This window comes from Coregonus lavaretus, assembly GCF_964263955.1.
Source record: "Coregonus lavaretus genome assembly, chromosome: 8".
NCBI classification, from domain to species: domain Eukaryota; kingdom Metazoa; phylum Chordata; class Actinopteri; order Salmoniformes; family Salmonidae; genus Coregonus; species Coregonus lavaretus.
The window spans coordinates 7,560,360-7,580,590 of record NC_139995.1 but is presented as its reverse complement, the minus strand read 5'-3'; the positions used below and the strand labels follow the sequence as shown (position 1 = coordinate 7,580,590).

The 20,231-nt window shown below is 44.4% G+C and overlaps 1 protein-coding gene across 2 annotated transcripts in view; it reads left to right on the top strand.

Moving 5' to 3' along the window:
- kif21b (kinesin family member 21B) overlaps positions 1–20,231 on the top strand; it is a gene marked incomplete at its 3' end in the record, with an annotated part of 91,941 nt that overhangs the window by 45,418 nt on the left and 26,292 nt on the right. The window contains exons 2-11 of one of the 2 annotated variants that reach the window (XM_084167472.1): positions 7,439–7,661; positions 8,333–8,515; positions 10,320–10,469; positions 11,903–12,034; positions 13,736–13,945; positions 17,362–17,477; positions 17,577–17,772; positions 18,482–18,671; positions 19,022–19,085; positions 19,313–19,546. In XM_084167472.1, the coding sequence (XP_084023598.1) occupies positions 7,439–7,661; positions 8,333–8,515; positions 10,320–10,469; positions 11,903–12,034; positions 13,736–13,945; positions 17,362–17,477; positions 17,577–17,772; positions 18,482–18,671; positions 19,022–19,085; positions 19,313–19,546 (1,698 nt within the window). Of the gene's footprint in view, positions 1–7,438; positions 7,662–8,332; positions 8,516–10,319; positions 10,470–11,902; positions 12,035–13,726; positions 13,946–17,361; positions 17,478–17,576; positions 17,773–18,481; positions 18,672–19,021; positions 19,086–19,312; positions 19,547–20,231 lie in introns of both variants that reach the window. The other variant, XM_084167471.1, reaches the window with a different exon arrangement.

The window sequence follows — 20,231 nt, the reverse complement described above, 5'->3', positions numbered from 1 at the left end:
TGGAATTGTGATACAGTGAATTATAAGTGAAATAATCTGTCTGTAAACAATTATTGGAAAAATTACTTGTGTCATGCACAAAGTAGATCTCCTAACCGACTTGCCAAAACTATAGTTTGTTAACAAGAAATTTGTGGAGTGGTTGAAAAACTAGTTTTAATGACTCCAACCTAAGTGTATGTAAACTTCCGACTTCAACTGTACAGGGAGTACCAGTACCAGATCAATGTGCAGCGGTACGAGGTATTTGAGGTAGATATGTACATGAAGGCAGGGTAAAGTGACTAGGCATCAGGATAGATAATTAGAGTAAAATAAAGAACAGAGCAGCAGCAGCAAATTATGAGTGTAAGAGTGTGTGTGTGTGTAATTTGTTTGAATGTGTGTTTGTGTTGTGCCGGTCTGCGTGTGTGTGTTTTGTGAGTGTGTGTATATGGTTTGTATATATAGTCTAGTGAGTGTGCGTAGGGTCAGTGCAATAAAGAGTCAATGCAGGTAGTTCGGGGACCATTAACTGACTATTTAGCAGTCTGGCTAAATAGGGCGGTGCATTTGCATTTGCAAGGGCGGTGCATTTGTCATACCAAGCGGTGATGAAGCCAGTCAAGATGCTCTCGATGGTGCAGCTGTGTCACGCCCTGGCTCTGGGACTCTTATATGTTGAGCCAGGGTGTGTAGATTCTATGTGTTTGTGTTTCTATGTTAGGATCTAGTTCATGTGTATCTATGTTGGCCGGGGTGGTTCTCAATCAGAGGCAACGAGAATCAGCTGTTGCTTGTTGTCTCTGATTGGGAACCATACTTAGGCAGCCTGTTTGGCACAGTGTATTGTGGGATCTTGTTCTGTGTATGGTTTGTGTATGTACCCAAGGACTTCACGTATCGTTTTGTTGTTTTTGTTCGTGTGGTGAATAATATTAAAATATGTTCGCATTCCACGCTGCGCATTGGTCCACTCCTTTTGACGATCGTGACAAGCTGTATAACTTTTTGAGGATCCGAGGGCCCGTAGTGCGCTTTCTTGTATTCGTCCGTATCCTGTTCCTTGTAAGCGGTAGCTCTAGCCTTTAGCCCAGAGCAGATGTTGCCTGTAATCCATGGTTTTTGGTTTGGATACGTTGTTATAGTCACTGTGGGGACGACATCGTCTATGCACTTATTGATGAAGCCTGTGACTATTGTGGTAAACTCCTCAATGCTATCAGATGAATTCCAGAACATATCCCAGTCTGTGCTAGCAAAACAGTCTTGTAGCCTCGCGTCTGCTTCATATGACCACTTCCGTATTGAGCACATCACTGGTACTATCTGTTTGAGCTTTTGTTTGTAAACAGGAAGCAGAAGAATGGAATCATGGTCAGATTTGCAGAAGGGAGGTACGAGGGAGGGCCTTTCTGTGGGTAGAATAAAAGTGGTCTAGAGTTTTAGCATCCTTAGTGGCGCATGAAAGGTGTTGGTAGAAGTGAGGTAGGACGGTTTTAAGTTTCTCTGTGTTAAAGTCTCCACCCACCAGAACCACTGTTTCTTGTTTGTTTATGGCCCCATACAGTTTGTTGAGTGCCAGGGTGGTGTTGGCTTGTGGAGGGATGTAGACTCACTAGAGGAAGAAATAAAATGATTAGTTTGTCTATATCAGGCATCCACATCATGACTCAGATAGGATAGACAGAGATGTATTTATCTTTCTCTGCTTCCTCCCCCCTCACACAGTGTTTATTTTTTTTCATAGGTTATTTTTAGCTGCAGAGCATCCCTAGGGGTGTTAGGGTTGTGTGCATGTGTGTTTGTGAGTCTGTGTCTGTAAGGGTATTTGCAGTAGTTATCAATGTTATGGATCAGGCCTTTTGACTGGAGCAGCACTGTGAGCTGATACTGTGACATGGGTCCAGCTGAGCCCTGTTTGTGTGTGTTGTATAAGGGGTGTCAGTTTTACTAGACCCCTGAGCACTCATGGTAAGATGTGCTTGAGTGTTGATTATTATGGATGTGGCATTTCTTGTCCGGGGATCAGTGACTGTGTGTGTTTGTGTGTGAGCGTGGGTTGGTTTTTCTATCCTTGTGGGGACCTAAAATCCCACAAAGTCCCCACAAGAATAGTAAAACAAGGAAAATTCTCCCTCGTGGGGACAAAGGCTATTTTAAGCTTAGGGTTAGGATTACAATTAGGGTAAGGGGTTTGTGGTTAAGTTTAGGATTAGGGTTAGGCTTAGGTTATGGTTAAGGTTAGGGTTAAGGTTAGGGTTTGGGTTAGGCTTAGGTTAGGGAAAATAGGACTTTGAATGGAAATTAATTTTAGGTCCCCACGAGGATAGAAAAACTAAATGTGTGTGTTCACTCAGGGTCCATTTTCATGTGATGTACTGCGGGACAACCCTCATATGAATCCTACTCTGCATCTGTCTATAGGAGAAACATAGAAGGAAGGCAGAGAAGGAGAGAGAGCTAGACACCATTGCCCTAGAGCAGTGTTTCCCAACCCTGGTCCTCCAGTACCCCCAACAATTAACATTTTTGTTGTAGCCCTGGACAAACACACCTCATTCAACTCATTGAGGGCTTGATGATTAGTTGACAAGTTTAATCAGGTGTGCTTGTCCAGGGCTACAATGAACATGTGTACTGTTGGGGGTAATCGAGGACCAGGGTTGGAAAACACTGCCCTAGAGCGCACAAAGAATTATACCTACCTCGGTTTAAACATCAACACCACAGGTAACTTCTATAATTAGCTCTCACAGTCTCAGACGTTCTTCCATGTTGTCAAATATCAAATTTCGAAGTGTTTAAGATAACGTTTAGGCATTATCTCTGAATTTTTAAGTTTAGGGCTAAGTTTAGGCAAGTAAGGGTTAAGGTTTGGGATAGGGATTTGAACTTGCAACCTTTGGAATCAGAGGCAGATGCTTATGCCCATCCGCCATTCCCACCCTAGCAAAACCGAATCCTACTTGAAGGTAACAGCGCTCACTGTTGCCCCCCAAGTGGCCAGTTTGCATGTTATCTCCTGACGTCCTCAGACATGGATGGGCGTCGAATACTGACTTGTATCTCGGGTGACCTGGCTGAACTTCTACAAGGCTGTGAACAATCTAAGAGAGAAGGCAAGAAGGGCCTTCTGTGCCATCAAAATGAACGTAAAACTCGACATCCCAATTAGGATCTGGCTAAAAATACTTAAATCAGTTATAGAACCCATTGCCCTCTATGGTTGTGAGGTCTGGGGTCCACTCACCCACCAAGAATTCCCAAAATGGGGCAAAAACCCAATTGAGACTTTGCATCCAGAATTCTGCAAAAATATACACCTACAGAGAGATGAACCTGGAGAAGAGTCCCCTCAGACAACTGGTTCTGGGGCTCTGTTCACAAACATAGGGCCCTATAAAATCTGTTAATTTTTTTTGCCTAATTTACGTTTAGTTCTTCCCCAAATTCCGTTTTCTCCGTTGAGTTTTTCCAGGTTTCCTTTTCCCCCTGTTTTTTTAGGTTTCCGCTCTCAAAAGTACGTTTTAATAGAAAAACAATTAAATTGGATGTTCTAAATCCACAGCAATGCTTAAACCACATCAGGAGACCACTTTTGAGTTTTTTTTATTTAATTTTTTAATTTTTTTGGGGGGGGGTTACCCTTTAATTCCAATGCGCACCTAGCAAGAGGCTGTTGCTCAGTGGTGTTTTTGTAGTGTACATGTGATGGTAGAGTTTGCTAAACAAATACCCACTAGATTGATGCATGATAATCATGATATAATTCTGCCAGGTAAGTATAGGCTACTTTGTTAACATTTCATTGAGAAGGTTTTTGGGGAAGCCTTTCCATCTACCAGAAGATTTTTCATTAGCATCATCACTAACGGCTACACAAAGTGGTAGCTGCAAGCCAGAGGAGGCTGGTGGGAGGAGCTATAGGAGGACATGCTCATTTGAAATGGCTGGAATGGAATTAATTGAACGGAATCAAACATCTGGTTTCCATATGCTTGATACATTCAATTTATTCCATTCCAGCCATTACAATGAGCCCGTCTTCCTAAAGCTCCTACCACCAGCCTCCACTGCTGCAAACACCGCACATGCACAGATAGGGGGAATGCTCGTTACCGTCTTCTTCTTCTTCTTCTTCTTCTTTGGGTTTAATGGCGAACTACACTCAAAAGGTGTATTGTCACCACCAACTGGACAGGGGTAAAACATTTACAAAAGAAAAGTACATTCCATTCAGGGAAGGGTAAATGAACATGAATCCCCATACACTATAAAACATTTTAAACAAACATATATACATTCCCACTCCTTCAGTCCTTCAAAGACTCAAATACCCTGCTCAGGTTCTGGGGCCTGAGAGGGTGGGACCGCAGGAGACAGTACTCCATGAAGCTCTTCAGATGTCAAATCTTTTAATCCCAGAAATATGCAGAAAATGTCAACATTTTGCTCCTTGGCCATTGTCTTCTACTAAATATGTGAAATCTCCTTTAATAGGGGTCTTTCTCACACATCCCACATCTCGGCTTCTCCCGTCTGCAGACACTTCTTACATGTCCAAACTTTTTACAGCAAGAACACAGCAAGAACAAAGGCCGGTTTACAAAAGCTTTAACAGGATATTACACATATTCCAGCTGCACTCGAGTAGGGAGAGACTCCACATCAAAAAACACTAGAACAGACTAACTCTTCTCCTTCCGGCCATTAACCATATGATTCATCCTCCGTGCAGCAACCACTCCTGGAATTTTTGTTTATAGAGCAATGTCAACATCCTCCGAGATTCCAGATATAACTCCCTTGACAGGTGCCCTGCACCGTAGCTCAAAGCATGATACACCATATCCATCAACTCAAATGACATCCAACACATTTTTTTACCAGAGAAACACAAGAAATCAGAACTAGCCCACTTCTCCTGATCTTCACAGATTTTACTTTACCCAAAGCTTTCTCCTTTCATTTTTCCACACCAATTTTGCTTATTTTTCCATTCTTCTGGACCAAAGTCCATTCATCCTTATTTCCACCGCCATGAGGTTCAAACTCCATATCCGCCATCTCCCGAAAGCGTCTCCCAAAATAAATTAATTAACGTGAATCAACCTAACCAGGCGCCCCTCTGGAGTGTTAAAATATGTTTCTCTGGAAAACGCTGACAGGGTCAACAAGATTTGTGACCCGTTGTCATGAGAAAAGAGCAACCAGTAGAACACAAACAACATTGTAAACACCACCAATATTTATCTGTTTATTTATCTTCCCCCACTATTGGTACTACAGCTATTTTTACATTGCTAAAACACTGTACATAGCTGATAATACAACACTTGAAATGTCTTGACCTTTTTTTTTAAATATGTTTGAGTACAATATTTACTGTTAATTTCTAAAATAATTTTGTTGATGTTGTTACATTTGTTTCTTCTCATTTTTGTTTATTGTTTATTTCACTTGCTTTGCCAATGTCAACATATTTTCCCCATGTCAATAAAGCCCCAGAGAGAGAGAGAGAGAGAGAGAGAGAGAGAGAGAGAGAGAGAGAGAGAGAGAGAGAGAGAGAGAGAGAGAGAGAGAGAGAGAGAGAGAGAGACTAATTGAAGGCATGGGAAGAAGGAAGAGAGGGAAATAGACAGACAGAAAGAGAGATGGAATAGGGGTGTGTCTGTTCTGTTCTAATGACTCAACTCTCCAGTGTCTTGTCTGTTGTGTTCTCTGACCTACTGCTGCTTTGACTTTCAGAAGATAATTACAAATATTATAATTTACAACCAAATCCAATCCATTGTGTTTGAGTGCTCACTCAGTAAGTACAGCAGAATGTTCTGAATATTATCAGATGGGTGTCTCCAAGGGCAGATAAAACCAGAGGCGAGGGACAGAGATGAAAGGAGAGAGATAACTGGAGAAATAACCTGAGCGAGAAAGAGAGCGAGGGAGAGAGAGAAAGCAAGGAGAGTAGAATGAATGACCCGCAGTCCTTTCACATCCGCAGCTGTACCATCAACACTCCTAGTTTTCAATTACATTATGACGACGTGACACACCCTTTCACAACCGTCTCCAGTTAGTAACAACAAACAATCTCCATCCATGTAGTACTTTGTGTAAGTCAGTTTCAAACTATACCAGATACTGTTTTAGAATGAGATACTGTACAAAGATGCATGATGGGGTCCAATGGCAGCATGGCCATAAGAGCTAGTGATGTTCAGTCTCTGATTGTGCAGCTTCCTCTTTGTCTTCTGAAGAGTTCTACAACTAGGCCTACTAATGTATGTAAATGGGATGGAGGTAGTGTATTTTCTTTCTTTTCGTTAATGCAACTACTTAGTAATCCCCTCTCCCTAATGCAGGTCTGTAGGCCAGTCTTCTTAGCCCTCAGGCTCAACAAACTGCTGCAGTCAGCACTCGGGGAAGGGCTGTGTGTGTTTGGATGGTGGCCGTGGTTCTTTGTATTACCATGTTTCAAATGAAAGTATAGTATGGGTGATCAAATAACTGTGTCTGTGTGGCGTCTTTGTTTTCTGTTTGTGTGTTGTTTAGGGTTAAGGTTAGAATTAGTGTTAGGGTTAGAATTAGGTTTAAGGTTAGAATTAGGTTTAAGGTTAGAATTAGTGTTAGGGTTAGAATTAGGTTTAGGTTTAAGGTTAGAATTAGTGTAAGGGTTAGAATTAGGTTTAGGTTTAGGGTTAAGGTTAGAATTAGTGTTAGAATTAGGTTTAAGGTTAGAATTAGTATTAGGGTTAGGAGCTAGGGTTAGTTTTAGTGTTAAGGTTAGGGTTAAGGTTAGGGAAAATATAATTTTGAATGGGACTGAATTGTGCGTCCCCACAAGTTTAGTTGTACAGGACTGTGTGTGTGTGAGGGCACGTGTGAATTGATGAGTGTTTGCAGCTGCTCATATGGAAAGAACATGGGAGAGAGATTCTGGTGTGGTCTCAGAGGGGTTCTTATCTCTGTAGGTGGGAGTTTCTGTGTGTGTGTGGGCGGTGGGGGGGATTACCTCCTGAGGGGGGTTAGGAGGTTAGTTGGGGAGATGCACTACTGTTTTCGTTTGGTCATGGATTTCACCAGATTAAAAATATTTGTTGCCTTTACCAGATTAAAATGATTAGCTAAGTCTGCACTCCACATTATCTAGTTCAGTTCAAGTTCTTCATCAATTTTTTTTAGGCTCATCCTCAGCAGTAGCTGGTTGGAATGCTCCCAAATGTGTTTTATATGACAAAGTACCAACATTTTACCCTGATGGTGTGGCCATAAACTTGAATTGACCATACCTCTTCTGTATTTGTATAATGACATTATTTTAACCCCTAGTTGACAGTGTGTCTCTCCTGTATTGGTATGGAACAACGTTTTAAACCTTTATCCATAGATTGACCATCATGACCACTGTTTTAACCCCTCGTTGACCGCGTGTCTCTCTTCTCTCCTGTGTTTGAAGGATCCGTCCCCAGATGGCGAATGAGAAGATTGAGGGCTGTCACGTGTGTACGCTGGTCACGCCTGGGGAGCCCCAGGTGTTGCTGGGTAAAGACAAGGCCTTCACATACGACTTTGTGTTCGACATCGACTCAGCCCAGCAGCAGATCTATGCTGCCTGCGTCCACAAACTCATCGAGGGCTGTTTCGACGGATACAACGCTACAGTGTTTGCCTACGGACAGGTACTGAGAGAGAGACACAAACAGACACACGCTCTCAGATGTGCATAATACACACTGGCCTCTTTACACTACATTACTTTGATGACACATACTAGTCCCAGGAAATATACTTTTGTAGTGTAAAGAGACGGATCTAGATTCAAATCTTTCTTTGAGAGATGGTACCTTAATACCAGTAGACAGCATTTTGCTCTGTTAGCCTAATTGAAAACGAAAGGCTTTTAAAATATCCACACATTTGTGAATTGTTGCATTAATCAAGTGTGCAACATTATGTGCAATATGGTTTAGATGAGAAGCTCCTGTATAGTTTGAATTACTATCCTTATTTTGTTTGTCTATATACTATGGTATTTACGGTATGCTAATATCTGCTCACACACGAAGCAGGAATGTGGCTTTAGTCACACCACATCCAAGGCTAAAGTAAGGATCGTGTAAAAAGAAAAGTTGTAAATCTGATGTTGAAGAGAGATAGATCTTACTACACACACACACACACACACTGCTGAGAGCGGCTATTTCAAAGAAAGGTCTGTAACTTACTATACTTAGTTGAATGCACTGACTGTAAGTGACCAAAATGTAATTGTGATGTGTGTGTGTGTGTGTGTGTGTTATAAATAATGTATGTGTTATAAATAATATGTGTGCCTCTCTCTCTGTTTCAGACGGGCTCGGGGAAGACCCATACCATGGGGACAGGGTTTGATGTGAACGTGCAGGAGAAGGACCAGGGTATCATACCGCGGGCTGTTCATCAGCTGTTCCTGGGCATCCAGGAGAGAAAGATCCAGGCCCAGCAGCAGGGCACACATCCTCCAGAGTTTAAAGTCAGTGCACAGTTCCTAGAGGTAAGAACGCACACACATACAGTATGCAGGCACCCTCAAACACACGCAGTAGCAGCAGTAGACCCTAGAGTGGGATACTGTATCATGCACACACAGACACACACACACACACACACTTGGGCCACCCATCCAGCTCACTGTGAAGAATGGCAGAGGGGATGAAAAGCTCTCTAGAATAAAATATTGTCCTCCAGGGACGCATTGTCTATTGTCGTTTGTCATTCTTGCCTTTGATTGATTGAGTGTGTGCATGTTTGTGTGCATGTGTGAATTTTGTGTGTGTGAAGTAATATTAACTTTAACCAGATGTGAAGGGGATGCAGGGATCAGCCCTGGTGATGCTACAGGAAGTGACATCGTGATGAAAAACAGGATTCTGACGACTGATCTGATGTTTGTCATTAGCTGTGATGTTACCCAGAATGAGAATATGGACAGACAGACAGAAGTTTGGGAGACATGAGCTTATATGTGTCATTGACTTTAACTGGCTGTAGCAAGAGGTGCCTGGTACACACTCAGGTGTCTGGCTTTTAGTGAAGTAATATTTGATATATATGTATATTATATATGTACCTCACATGCGACCTGTGTTAATATGAACAAAGTCTATTAAAATGTTCATCTAACTCCATAAAGATGATTTAGCAATGTACAAGCAGGACTGTTGTTGAGTTACATGAATAGGCTATTAAGAAAGGTCTGAGAATTGTCTATGAAAGGTAAATAGGATTAATATCATTTTAAATGAATGATTCACATACAAGGCATAAAGCTTAAGTTACAAGGCAATACTGGTGAGGGAGGGAGCGAGGGAGAGAGGGAGAGAGGGAGAGAGGGAGAGGAACAAAAAAGGGAGAAAGACACAATGAAGCTCAGGCCCTTTTATAACCATTTGACCATGTTTGGATTCAAAGTCTGAGTTGTTGACCACTAGGATACTGTAGAAGTCAACTTCCATTCGCATCATCAGACCTACGGGATGTAAAGACAACAACACCTACTGCTTCCCAGAGGTGTGACAGAATGGGGGATGTGGAGAGAACAGCACCTACTGCTTCCCAGAGGTGTAACAGAATGGGAGATGTGGAGAGAACAGCACAGATCATTTAGCATTCCTGAGAAGACAAAAGAACCCTTGCATACAGCGTTGAGAGTCACTTCAGGGGCTAGGGCCCCACTACAGGCTTGTATCTCTTAGCTCTATGTGTGTCTGAAGCGCCAACTGTGTATATTGCGTGCCGGGGGGGGGGGGGGGGGGGGTCATTGTCTTGTTATTGGTAGGCCTGTTGAATGTATTGTGTACGAGTAGTGTGTGTGTGTGGGGAGGGATAATGTTGTTATCATTGAGGGGTAATAGTGTGTATTTGTCAGCCTGTCAGTCAGGCCTCTACTCTGTTTTCTCTCTGAGGACTACAGACTACTACAGTAACAGACGACTAATATAACCTGCTGCACTTACTGCTCACTTTCTGCTTATCTCAAACTACACCTCTCTCTCCCATCCTCTCCTTCTCTCTATCTCTGTTTCTGTCTGTGTCTGTATCTCTCTCTCACTTTCTCTCTGTCTCTTCATCTCTCTTTCTCTCCCTCCCTCTCTCCCCTCCCCCTCCTGTGTGCTGAGGAGGTGACTCCTGACCTCTCGTGACCTTTAACCTTATTGCTTCCTAATGGTCAGAGGTTACGTGCTACAACCTTTGATTCTTGCCCGTTCATCGCTCACTGTCTACTGTCTCTCTGTGTGTGTGTTTGTATTAGTGTGTGTTGGTATTAATGTCTGTGTGTGTGTGTGTGTGTATTCCAGCTGTACAATGAGGAGATCCTAGATCTGTTTGACGGAGCCAGAGACCCAGACTGTAAGAGCAGGAAGTCTAATATTAAGATCCATGAGGACAGTAGCGGCTCCATCTACACCACCGGAGTCACCTCACGACTTGTCAGCTCAGAGGAAGAGGTGTGTGTGTTAGTGTGTGTATATACGGTACTAACTGTGTGTGTGTGTGTGTGTGTGTGTGTGTGTGTGCTAGGGCTGGGCGATATGGACGAAAAATCATATCTCGATTTTTTTGCAAACTTATGGGCGATTCACGATATACTGTATATCTTGATTTAAAAAAAAATGTTTTCTCTAAATAAGCTTTGTTGTACAGTTAAAGGTGAAATACACTGCATTTCAAACAGTCAGCAATAACCTAATGAATTCAGGGCTTGTGAAATTATACCTAGGCTAAATATAATCCTTCCACAACCATAAGACCCACTAATAATGTAATTATTTTTATCAAAATAGTTTGACCTGCTTTTTTGCAATAATCACTGATCTGGCTTTCAAGTCTGTCTATGAAAATGCCATTTTTGTTACAAATTTAACCAGAACCATGCATAATGCACATTCACTAATAATGACAAAAATCTTGTAGTAGGCATTATAGAAAATTAACACAGGTCTCAAACAATTTCTCAAGCACCACGTGCTAGTGAGTAGCCAGCTAATCTTTTTATTTCAAGTTTCTATTTGCTAGTTAAGCAGGTAGAACATTGAATTATTATGAACACACCCTTCTGTCTGTCTCCAACTTCAAGTTTGAACAGCATGCTAGCCTGTCCACGTTGTTCAGATCAAGTGAAATCAAGTGGTGTACCTTATTTCTCAGAATGAGAACGAGTTGTCAATTCCTTATATAATTGTGTTTTATGCTTATTGTACATTTATAAAACACAGACTAGACAGCTAGTATAACATCCTTTGGCTTAAATGCTGTTAGCGGTATATGGTACCGCAGTGCCGCGTGCGACAAACTGAGCATACATTTTCCAGAATCAATGTTCATTGATACTCCCATTTTAGTAGTGTCTTCTCTGCGCGCAATTTGAGGAGTTGAGACATAAAAAGGGTATCATTAGAAAGGTTAACTTCTCCTCTATTACAGTAAAATTATTGTGTTTTGGTGTCCATATGACCGATTCTGTTGGACCAAAGTTCAAATGCAAATAGCGAGTTGAAACTGCTTGTCAGAGAGGAAAAAGCGATTTCTCATCTTTGTTGTTGCGAGTGGCAGGGGGAGGGGCTTGGTGGTGTGTGGGAGGGGCATGGCGTGTGTGGGAGGGGCATGGTGTGTGTGGGAGGGGCTTGGTGTGTGTGGGAGGGGCTTGGTGTGTGTGTGTGTAAATGGGAAGGTGCACAGTCATAGCAGAAGGAGACCAAAAAGACAACATGAGAACAAGCGGACATAAATGCTCATAAAAACTAAACATTTAATAAAAATGAGGTTATTGCAATACAGGCATTTGGAAAATCGTGCTAAAACATACATTCAAATTAATCAAATAAATGTGATGTATTGCCCAGCCCTAGTGTGTACAGTACTAACAGTTTATGTATTACAGATGTTACAGTGTCTGAAGCTGGGAGCGTTGTCTCGTACCACGGCCAGTACCCAGATGAACGCATCCAGTTCCAGATCTCACGCCATCTTCACCATCAACCTCTGTCAGATGAGAGTCTGTCAACAAACTGAGGTAGGGGGGAGGGAGGGAGAGAGGAGGGTGAGGGCGAGGGCGAGGGAGGGAGTTATGGATCAGAGAGGTGGTAGTTACAGTGCTTATAGAAAGTCTACCCCCCCTTTAACTTTTTTTTGTTCAAGCTCTGTCAAGTTCCTTGGGGAGCGTTGATGGACAGCAATCTTCAAGTCATGCCACACATTTGTGATTGGATTTAGGTCAGGGCTCTGACTGGGCCACTCAAGGACATTTACCTTTTTATTCATTAGCCACTCCACTGTAGCTTTGGCCGTGTGTATCGGGTTGTTGTCATGCTGAAAGGTGAAATTCTGTCCCAGTTTCAGCTTTCTTACAGAGGGCAGCAGCTTTTTCTCTAGGACTTTTCTGTACATTGCTCCATTAATTTCCCCTTCTATCCTGATAAGTCCCTGACAATGAGAAACATCCCCATAACATGATGCTGCCACCACCATGCTTCACAGTAGGGATGGTGTTCTTTGGGTGATGTGTTGGGTTTATGCATTCAGCCACATGGCTACAGAATCAAGTTTTTTTTTGTTGCATACTTCAAATGGGATTCCAGGTGGGCTTTCTTGAGTAATGGCTTCCTTCTTGCCACCCTACCATACAAGCAAAATGTGTGGAGTGCTTGGGATATTGTTGTCACATGCACACTTTGACCAGCCTTAGCCTTAAAAGCCTGTCGCTCTTTCAAAGTTGCCATTGGACTCTTGGTAGCCTCTCCGATCAGTCTCCTACTTGCTCGGTCATCCAGTTTGGAGGGACGGCCTGATCTAGGCAGGATATTTGTGGTGCCGTACACCTTCCACTTCTTAACAATCGTCTTGACCGTGCTCTAAGGGATATTCAAGGCCTTTGAAATCTTTTTATACCCATCCCCTGATCTGTGCTTGGTCCCGGAGTTCTTTTGAAAGCTCCTTGGTGCTCATGGTTGAGTGTTTGCTTTGCAATTCACTACATTTTACATTTGAGTCATTTAGCAGACGCTCTTATCCAGAGCGACTTACAGTTAGTGAGTGCATACATTTTTTTTCATACTGGCCCCCCGTGGGAATCTAACCCACAACCCTGGTGTTGCAAGCGCCATGCTCTACCAACTGAGCTACACGCGGCCAGGAGAGGGAACCTACAGGAACTGCTGAATTTATCCTGAAATCATGTGAATCACTACAATTTCACAGGTGGAGGCCAATTAACTTGGTGTGTGATTTTGAAGGTGATTGGTTACACCCAAGCTAATTTATGATTGCTATTACAAGGGGGGGTGGACACTTATCCAACAAAGATATTTCTGTTTTTATTTTCTGAAGAAAATCTGGAATATGTTTTTCACTTGGAAGTTGTGGAGTAGGATGTGTAGGTCAATGGGGGAAAAAATGATTTTAATGAATTGTATTTCCAGGCTACGGCAACAAAAGGTGAACATTTTTAAAGGTAGTGTAGACTTTCTACAGGCACTGTAGATGTATTGACTGAGGGAGGGACGGAAAGAGAATAAATAAAGGTAGAGGAAAGAAGGAAAAGAGGAGTGAAAAGGAGAAAGATTAACGTATCAGAGTGACAAGTAAAGTAATAACAGTAATACAAAGAATGAAAAAGTTTGAATAAAGTGGTAATAAAACACAAAAAGTTTGTTGATAATTGTTTACTAATTGTTGTCTCTCTATCCCCTCTCTCTCTCTCCAGGAGAATGGTGAGGTGAATGGAGGTGTAAATGGAGGTGTGATTGGGGAGGTGAACGGAGAGGTGAATGGTGTTGGTGGAGATGGAGGGTCTATTACCAAGCCTGAGTATGAGACTCTGATGGCCAAGTTTCACTTTGTGGACCTAGCTGGATCAGAGAGACTCAAACGCACCGGAGCAACGGGAGAAAGGGCACGGGAGGGCATATCCATCAACTGTGGCCTGGTGAGGAGTGTGTGTGTGTGCGCGTGTGTGTGTGTTAAGAAATAATACCCACCCCCTTCCCGGCACACCCTAATTTTCTGTAAACAAATCCACGCACAAAGATGCAATTCAGTGCGTGGTAAATTTACTGTTGATGAAAAAATAAACGTAATTATAAAGCCATGTGGCATTGGCTACAGTTGAGCAGAGGCGTTTTTAGGATTTCCATTACATTTTTTATTTTTTATACCATACAAATGACCGAAATGAGTGGCTACTCTGACACTGAAAAACTGAGATCAATAAAAACAATCTGGTCTTGACAGGGCTGTTTCGCTAGCACAGACTGGAATATGCTCCGGGACTCATCGAATGGCATTGAGGAGTTTACCACATCTTCATTAATAAGTGCATCGATGACGTCATCCCCACAGTGACCGTACGTACATATCCCAACCAGAAGCCATTGATTACAGGCAACATCCGCACTGAGCTAAAGGCTAGAGCTGCCACCTTCAAGGAGCGTGACACTAACCCGTACGCTTATAAGAAATCCCGCTATGCCCTCCGACGAATAATCAAACAGGCAATTATACTATACCGGCTCTGACTCTCGTCGGATGTGGCAGGGCTTGCAAACTATCACGGATTATAAAGGAAGCCCAGCCGCGAGCTGCTCAGTGACTCGAGCCAGATGAGCTAAATGCCTTCTATGCTCGCTTCAAGGCAAGCAACACTGAACAATGCGTGAGAGCACCAGCTGTTCTGGACGACTGTGTGATCACGCTCTCCGTATGTCACGATCGTCGGGTACAGAGGACCAAGGCGCAGCGTGAAAGGTGAACATATTTATTAAATAATGAAAACACGAACAAAACAACAAACGATAACGTGACGTCCTCGGTCTAACACAAACCACACTGGAACAAGATCCCACAAACACTGTGGGAAAACTGGCTGCTTAAGTATGGTACCCAATCAGAGACAACAAGCAACAGCTGATACACGTTGCCTCTGATTGAGAACCACACTTGGCCAACATAGAAATACAAAACTAGAACAAAAACAAATGAAAACTCACACCCTGGCTCAACATACTAGAGTCCCCAGAGCCAGGGCGTGACAGTACCCCCCCCCCCCAAAGGCGCGGACTCCGGCCTCGCCAACCAAACACCACAGGGGAGGGACCGGGTGGGCACTCCGCCTTGGCGGCGGATCCGGCTCCGGGCATGATTCCCACTCCCTCTCCAACCCCCCAAAGTACCCCTGGTCCGGTCTGACCCTGCTGGCCGGAGCTGGACTGAACACCGGTGGAGCGGATTGCTCTAGCTCCGGCGTGGAGCAACTGACCGGTGCCGAACCAGGCACCGGTGGAACAGGCACGGGCTGTGCCGGACTGACGACGCACACCACTGGCTTGGTGTGGGGAGCAGGAACAGGCCGAACCGGGCTGACGATGCGCACCATAGGCTTGGTGCGTGGAGCAGGAACAGGCCGAACCGGGCTGACGATGCGCACCATAGGCTTGGTGCGTGGAGCAGGAACAGGCCGGGCCGGGCTGACGATGCGCACCATAGGCTTGGTGCGTGGAGCAGGAACAGGCCGGGCCGGGCTGACGACGCGCACCACAGGCTCGATGCGAGGAACAGGAACAGGCCGGACCGTACTGGGGACACACACCACTGGCCCTACGCAGGGATCAGGAACGGGCCGGACCGGACTGGTAACACACCCCAGTACCTCTCGCCGTGCCTCTACACTTTCCCTCTCCTCTGTGACCAGTGGCCCCCTTAACCTGACGGCCTCCTCTGCAAACCCGCTGGACCGCTCTATCGCGGCCTCCTGCTGCCCCGTCGTCCACGGCGTGAGCCCCCTCCTAAAAAATGTCTGGGGGCCTCTCCTCCCCGTGGGCCAGGCCCAGTCAAGGTTGATGTCCTTTAGCGATACCTCTGGCGCTGGCTCCTGGACACGCTGCTTGGTCCAGTGTTGGTGCGATCTTCTGTCACGATCGTCGGGTACAGAGGACCAAGGCGCAGCGTGAAAGGTGAACATATTTATTAAATAATGAAAACACGAACAAAACAACAAACGATAACGTGACGTCCTCGGTCTAACACAAACCACACTGGAACAAGATCCCACAAACACTGTGGGAAAACTGGCTGCTTAAGTATGGTTCCCAATCAGAGACAACAAGCAACAGCTGATACACATTGCCTCTGATTGAGAACCACACTTGGCCAACATAGAAATACAAAACTAGAACAAAAACAAATGAAAACTCACACCCTGGCTCAACATACTAGAGTCCCCAGAGCCAGGGCGTGACACCGTAGCTGATGTGAGTTAGACCTTTAAACAGATTAACATCCACAAGGCCGCAGGGTCAGATGGACTACCAGGATGCATATTCAGAGCATGCGCTGACCAGCTGGCAAGTGTCTTCACTGACATTTTCAACCTCTCCCTGACCCAGTCTGTATTATCTACAATTTTCAAGCAGACCACAATAGTCCCTGTGCCCAAGACTGCCAAAGTAACCTGTCTAAATGACTATCGCCCCATAGCACTCACATCTTTAACCATGAAATGCTTAGAAAAGCTGGTCATGGCTCACATCAACACCATCATCCCAGACACCCTGCACCCACTCCAATTCACATACCGCCCCAACAGATCCACAGATGACGCAATCTCTATTGTACTCCACACTGCCCTTTCTCACTCAGACAAAAGGAACACCTACGTGAGAATGCTGTTCCTTGACTACAGCTCAGCGTTCAACACCATAGTGCCCCCCAAGCTCATCACAAAGCTAAGGACCCTGGGACTGAAGACCTTCCCCTGCAACTGGATCCTGGACTTCCTGACGGGCCGCCCCCTGGTGATTTAGGTAGACAACAACACATCCGCCACGCTGACCCTCAACACGGGGGCCCCTCAGGGGCACGTGCTTAGTCCCCTCCTGTACTCCCTGTTCACCCACGACTGCTTGGCCGCGCATGACTCCAACACCATCATTAAGTTCCTTGGTGTCCACATCACTAAGGATCTATCATGGTCCAAACACACCATCACAGTTGTGAAGATGGCACAAAAACGCCTCTTCCCCCTCAGGACGCTGAAAAGATTTGGCATGGGACCTCAGATCATCAAAAAGTTCTACAGCTGCACCAAAATAACGAAGTATCCCTTTAATCCAGTAATTTTTTTGAAACTATTGATCCTCTGTGGCCAAATTATGCTCTCTGGTGTATTTTGAACATTGAGAGCGGGCTCCTGTGATTGGATAAAAAAATATATAATAATATTTGTTTTGCCCCATATGGGCCCCTTCGTTAATCCGCCCCTGTTTGTGAGTGAGTGTATGATGATGATGTTGTGTATGTGTTCTAACTGGTGCTGAGAAACGTGATAATGATGAGTATTTGTTCTAGCTGGCTTTGGGGAATGTGATCAGTGCTCTGGGGGACCAGGCTAAGAAAGGAGGACATGTTCCCTACAGAGACTCTAAACTAACGCGCCTACTACAGGACTCACTGGGAGGAAACAGGTAACACGCACACACAAACACACACCCACACACACACTAGTAAGTCTCTATAACATGTCATATTCCTTTCCTCTCTCCCCATACCGCTCTTCTCTCCAGTCGTACGGTGATGATCGCGTGTGTGAGTCCGTCGGACCGGGACTTCATGGAGACCCTGAACACTCTGAAGTATGCCAACAGAGCCAGGAACATCAAGAACAAGGTGGTGGTGAACCAAGACAAGACCAGCCAACAGATATCTGCTCTGAGGGGCGAGATCGCCAGGCTACAAATGGAACTTTTGGAGTATAAAGCGGTAAGGAGAGAAGGAGGGATAGAAGGAGGGACAGAGGTTTGGGATGGGGGGAGGGAGGGATGGATGGGGTAAGGGGGGGGTAGAGAGAATGAGGGAGGGATGGAGTCAGGGAGCAATGGATAGAGGGAGAGAAGAAGGGAAATGGATAGAGAAAGGAAGGGGGAGAGGTTGGAGGATGGAGAAGTGGGTGGAGGGACCAATGGAGAGAGGAAGCGATGTAGGGACTTGGGAGAGAAAAAAGGAAGGGATGGAAGGATGGAAAGAAGGAATGGAAATATTATTATTATTATATAAAAAAAAAAAGATCCATTCCCTCATGTTAATCAACTTTAATCTTTGGCCTGGAAGATTACAGGAAGCGAGGGATGGTTTAGAACAATAATGTGATTAAGAGAGAGTTCATGGTTAACTGAGTTAATGGTGCGTAACCAATGGATGACCTTGTTGAGTTACAGGAAAGATCCGATCTGACGGATCTGTGTTGGAGAGTAATGGAGCATGTGATTGGTTGAAATAGTGTTGTCTAATTTATGATTGGCTGAGGTGTTGTTGACCAGTATGTCAAGAAATAAAATGGAAAATAGGAATTTTTACGAACAAGTGATACAAAAATCTATATTCTGTTTGTTGATTGGATGAAATGGCATTGTTCTGTATGTTCATTGGATGAGATAACATCTTCCTGAATGTGTATTGTCCCCCTCCCCAGGGTAAGCGTGTGGCGGGTGAAGACGGCTCAGAGGGCTTCAGTGATCTGTTCCAAGAGAACTCTATGTTACAGAGAGAGAACGACATGCTACGCATGAGAGTCAAAGCCATGCAGGAGACCATCGACCACCTCAACACACGGGTCACCACGCTCCTCGCCAACGAGGTCAGCACGCTGCTCGCTAAGTCAGGTAAGACAGAGAGAGGCGACGCACACACTCTCCAACGGGATTGGCTAATTGTTGCAGATTGTGGCTGTCTGAAAACATTCATAGCTATTAAATCATTTTTCTCGCCTTCCTTGTTTACTCAATTTCTACACGTCCCTCTCAAAGCTCATTGGAGGAGAGGATCCAAGGTCTATCCATCCCTTAGACCTTCTCCTCCAATGAGCTTTGAGAGGAATTGAGGAAACAAGGATTTGACAGCTAATAAGGCTTTCAGACACAGTCCATATCATGTAGTTAAGAAGTGTTAACCTCTTATGTCTCACTGTGACCTCACGGTACCTGACTGTGAACTCTGACCTTTTGACCTCTAGGTGAGGGCAATGAGGAGATTGGTGCTCTGATCCAGAACTACATCAGAGAGATCGAGGAGCTCAGGTAAGAGTCTGTAATGAGCTTTAGACTGAGTGGGGGGAAAGCAGTTGACTGAGTTGCAGCTCACTGTGTTTTACCGTTACTGTACTGTTCATGGAGTTTTTATTTTGTTGTAGTTTGAGGAACTTTCAGATTATGTTCTGTATACAGTAAGAGTTAAGTTTGACAAATGACATCTGGTTGTCTTCTTGTTCTCTCTACCCCCCCCCCTCCACCCCCCTGCCCCCCAGATCTAAGCTCCTGGAGAGCGAGTCGATGAACGAGTGTCTTCGTCGCAGTGTAACCCGTCTCTCCTCCCGTTCCCCGTTCTCCGCCTCCTCCTCTCATAACTCCACCCCGGGGCCACACCCCTTAGGCTCCTCCCCTTCCCTTTCCATGGAGGCGGAGATGACGGACGTGATTCGTCGAGCCAAGACAGACATCGAGAGGCTGAAGAAGAAGGAGAGGAGACAGAGGAGGATGAGGTAAGAGGAGGAAGGGAGAGGAGAGGAGAGGAAAGGAGAGGAGAGGAGGACAGGAGGAAACTGCCATTGACAGCAAGAATTGAAGGGGGCAAGAGCAGGGTTGGGCACAATCCCATTTCTATTCAGCGAGTGAATGGAATTGGAATGGGGCCAGGATGGTAGTGTAGTATTGATCGCACAGTGATGAGCAGCTCTCATTTTCTCATTAACCAGTGAGAGTGAGAGGGAGAGGGGAGCATGGACAAAGTCACAGGTTAACACAGGCTAATTCACTTATAATCAGAGATCGAGAGGGACAGATAGAGGGAGATCAAGAAAGGGAGAGTGAGAGGTCTCTGCTAATAACTGAGCTCTCCATGTTCACTTGGCAACAGTCCCAAAACAAAATGGCTGATTTTTTTGGAAGAGTCCCAAATTAAATCAGACAAATCAAATCAGAGGCACATGATGTGTAATGAATGGGTAATCAATATTAGTAATAGATTCATATGGTAAATAAAAAATAAACATTCTTATTGGGTCACAGCTGTTATGAGCTATGCCTTCTCTCTCTCTACTTGTATGTATGTATGTATGTATGTATGTATGTATGTGTGTATGTATGTATGTATGTATGTATGTATGTATGTATGTATGTATGTATGTATGTATGTATGTATGTATGTATGTATGTATGTATGTATGT